A 2,500-nucleotide genomic window follows, 5' to 3' on the forward strand; every position below is an offset into this window, starting at 1 on the left:
TAAGTGTGTGAACCCGTGTAAAGCTGTCTAAGTGTGTGAACCCGTGTAAAGCTGTCTAAGTGTGTGAACCCGTGTAAAGCCGTCTAAGTGTGTGAACCCGTGTAAAGCCGTCTAAGTGTGTGAACCCGTGTAAAGCCGTCTAAGTGTGTGAACCCGTGTAAAGCCGTCTAAGTGTGTGAACCCGTGTAAAGCCGTCTAAGTGTGTGAACCCGTGTAAAGCCGTCTAAGTGTGTGAACCCGTGTAAAGCCGTCTAAGTGTGTGAACCCGTGTAAAGCCGTCTAAGTGTGTGAACCCGTGTAAAGCCGTCTAAGTGTGTGAACCCGTGTAAAGCCGTCTAAGTGTGTGAACCCGTGTAAAGCCGTCTAAGTGTGTGAACCCGTGTAAAGCCGTCTAAGTGTGTGAACCCGTGTAAAGCCGTCTAAGTGTGTGAACCCGTGTAAAGCCGTCTAAGTGTGTGAACCCGTGTAAAGCCGTCTAAGTGTGTGAACCCGTGTAAAGCCGTCTAAGTGTGTGAACCCGTGTAAAGCCGTCTAAGTGTGTGAACCCGTGTAAAGCCGTCTAAGTGTGTGAACCCGTGTAAAGCCGTCTAAGTGTGTGAACCCGTGTAAAGCCGTCTAAGTGTGTGAACCCGTGTAAAGCCGTCTAAGTGTGTGAACCCGTGTAAAGCTGTGTAAATGTACAAACCTGGGTAAAGCTGTTCGATGGGTTTGGCGTTGGAGTCGCTCGGAGCTCGAATGAAACATGGAAACACTTCCTGTATCACCCTGGAAACAACAACAACAACAACAACAACAGGTAAACAAACAAACAACACACATGGCCCCGCCCCTTTCCCGACCCCGCCCCATCACTGTAGCCCCGCCTCTGTAGCCCCGCCCCCACTCACACAGGAAGTGTCCTGGTCCCGTTGAGCAGCTGACCCCGCCCCTCGCCTGGCCCCGCCCCCTGTAGCCCCGCCCCCACTCACACAGGAAGTGTCCTGGTCCCGTTGAGCAGCTGACCCCGCCCCTCCCTGTAGCCCCGCCCCCACTCACACAGGAAGTGTCCTGGTGCCGTTGAGCAGCTGGATCAGGTCCAGACGGGTCGAGTCGTCCAGGTACGTCACATGTTTCCCTGAGGAGAGCTCGGCCTTCGCCCCCAGACTCAGGTTCCTGCTCACAGGGGATGGGTTATAGATTATTGATTATAGATTATAGATCACGGATCACAGATCACTGATGTCTGATCACAGATCACTGATCGTGGATCAGCGGCGCCGGACTGACCTCTGCACGGTCCAGGACACGGTCAGGGGGAACAGGTCCAGGTCCAGCACCTGGCTGAGGTACTGCCGGCTGGGGGGGCTGATGGTCCACAGGGAGTTGCTGCTCCCCTGGAGCTCCGCCACCGTCACGTCCTCAGGACCGTACGCCTCCAGGAACTGCAAAGCACTCTGGGAAATACCACCAGTGTGAGTAGAACTGCAGCGTGTCAGTAGTACTTTAGTGTGTCAGTAGCGTGTCAGTACTTACGGGGGTGTAGCGTGTCAGTAGCGTGTCAGTAGTACTCACGGGGGTGTAGCGTGTCAGTAGCGTGTCAGTAGCGTGTCAGTAGCCTGTCATTAGCGTGTCAGTACTCACGGGGGTGTAGCGTGTCAGTAGCGTGTCAGTAGCGTGTCAGTAGCGTGTCAGTACTCACGGGGGTGTAGCGTGTCAGTAGCGTGTCAGTAGCGTGTCAGTAGCGTGTCAGTAGCGTGTCAGTAGTACTTACGGGGGTGTAGCGTGTCAGTAGCGTGTCAGTAGCGTGTCAGTAGTACTTACGGGGGTGTAGCGTGTCAGTAGCGTGTCAGTACTCACGGGGGTGTAGCGTGTCAGTAGCGTGTCAGTAGCGTGTCAGTACTCACGGGGGTGTAGCGTGTCAGTAGCGTGTCAGTAGCGTGTCAGTAGCGTGTCAGTAGTACTTACGGGGGTGTAGCGTGTCAGTAGCGTGTCAGTAGCGTGTCAGTAGCGTGTCAGTAGCGTGTCAGTACTCACGGGGGTGTAGCGTGTCAGTAGTAGCGTGTCAGTAGCGTGTCAGTAGCGTGTCAGTAGCGTGTCAGTACTCACGGGGGTGTAGCGTGTCAGTAGTAGCGTGTCAGTAGCGTGTCAGTAGCGTGTCAGTAGCGTGTCAGTACTCACGGGGGTGTAGCGTGTCAGTAGCGTGTCAGTAGCGTGTCAGTACTCACGGGGGTGTAGCTGTAGGAGCCCGTGAAGAACACGAACTCGTCCTCCGTCAGATCTCGGAGCTGATTTTGTTGCGCGCTCATCGTGAAGATCGGCTGTCGACAACACGCCTGTTAGAACACTGCTAACATGCTAATACTGATGCTAATACAGCTAACATGCTAACACAGCTGCTAATAATACAGCTAACATGCTAATAATACTGCTAACATGCTAATACTGATGCTAATACTGCTCCTGTGTTTGTACAGGTGTGTGTGTGTGTGTGTGTGTGTGTGTGTGTGTGTGTGTGTGTGTG

General features: G+C 53.9%; 1 protein-coding gene across 1 annotated transcript in view; it reads right to left on the reverse strand.

The window, feature by feature from the left end:
• LOC310966301 (piezo-type mechanosensitive ion channel component 2-like) overlaps nucleotides 1-2,500 on the reverse strand; it is a gene marked incomplete at its 5' end in the record, with an annotated part of 23,867 nt that overhangs the window by 2,180 nt on the left and 19,187 nt on the right. The window contains 4 exon segments of the mRNA XM_083940881.1: nucleotides 686-765; nucleotides 1,036-1,152; nucleotides 1,267-1,433; nucleotides 2,205-2,297. Of these exon segments, the coding sequence (XP_083797007.1) occupies nucleotides 686-765; nucleotides 1,036-1,152; nucleotides 1,267-1,433; nucleotides 2,205-2,297 (457 nt within the window).

This window comes from Echiichthys vipera, assembly GCF_963691815.1.
Source record: "Echiichthys vipera genome assembly, contig: SCAFFOLD_84, whole genome shotgun sequence".
NCBI classification, from domain to species: Eukaryota; Metazoa; Chordata; class Actinopteri; order Perciformes; family Trachinidae; genus Echiichthys; species Echiichthys vipera.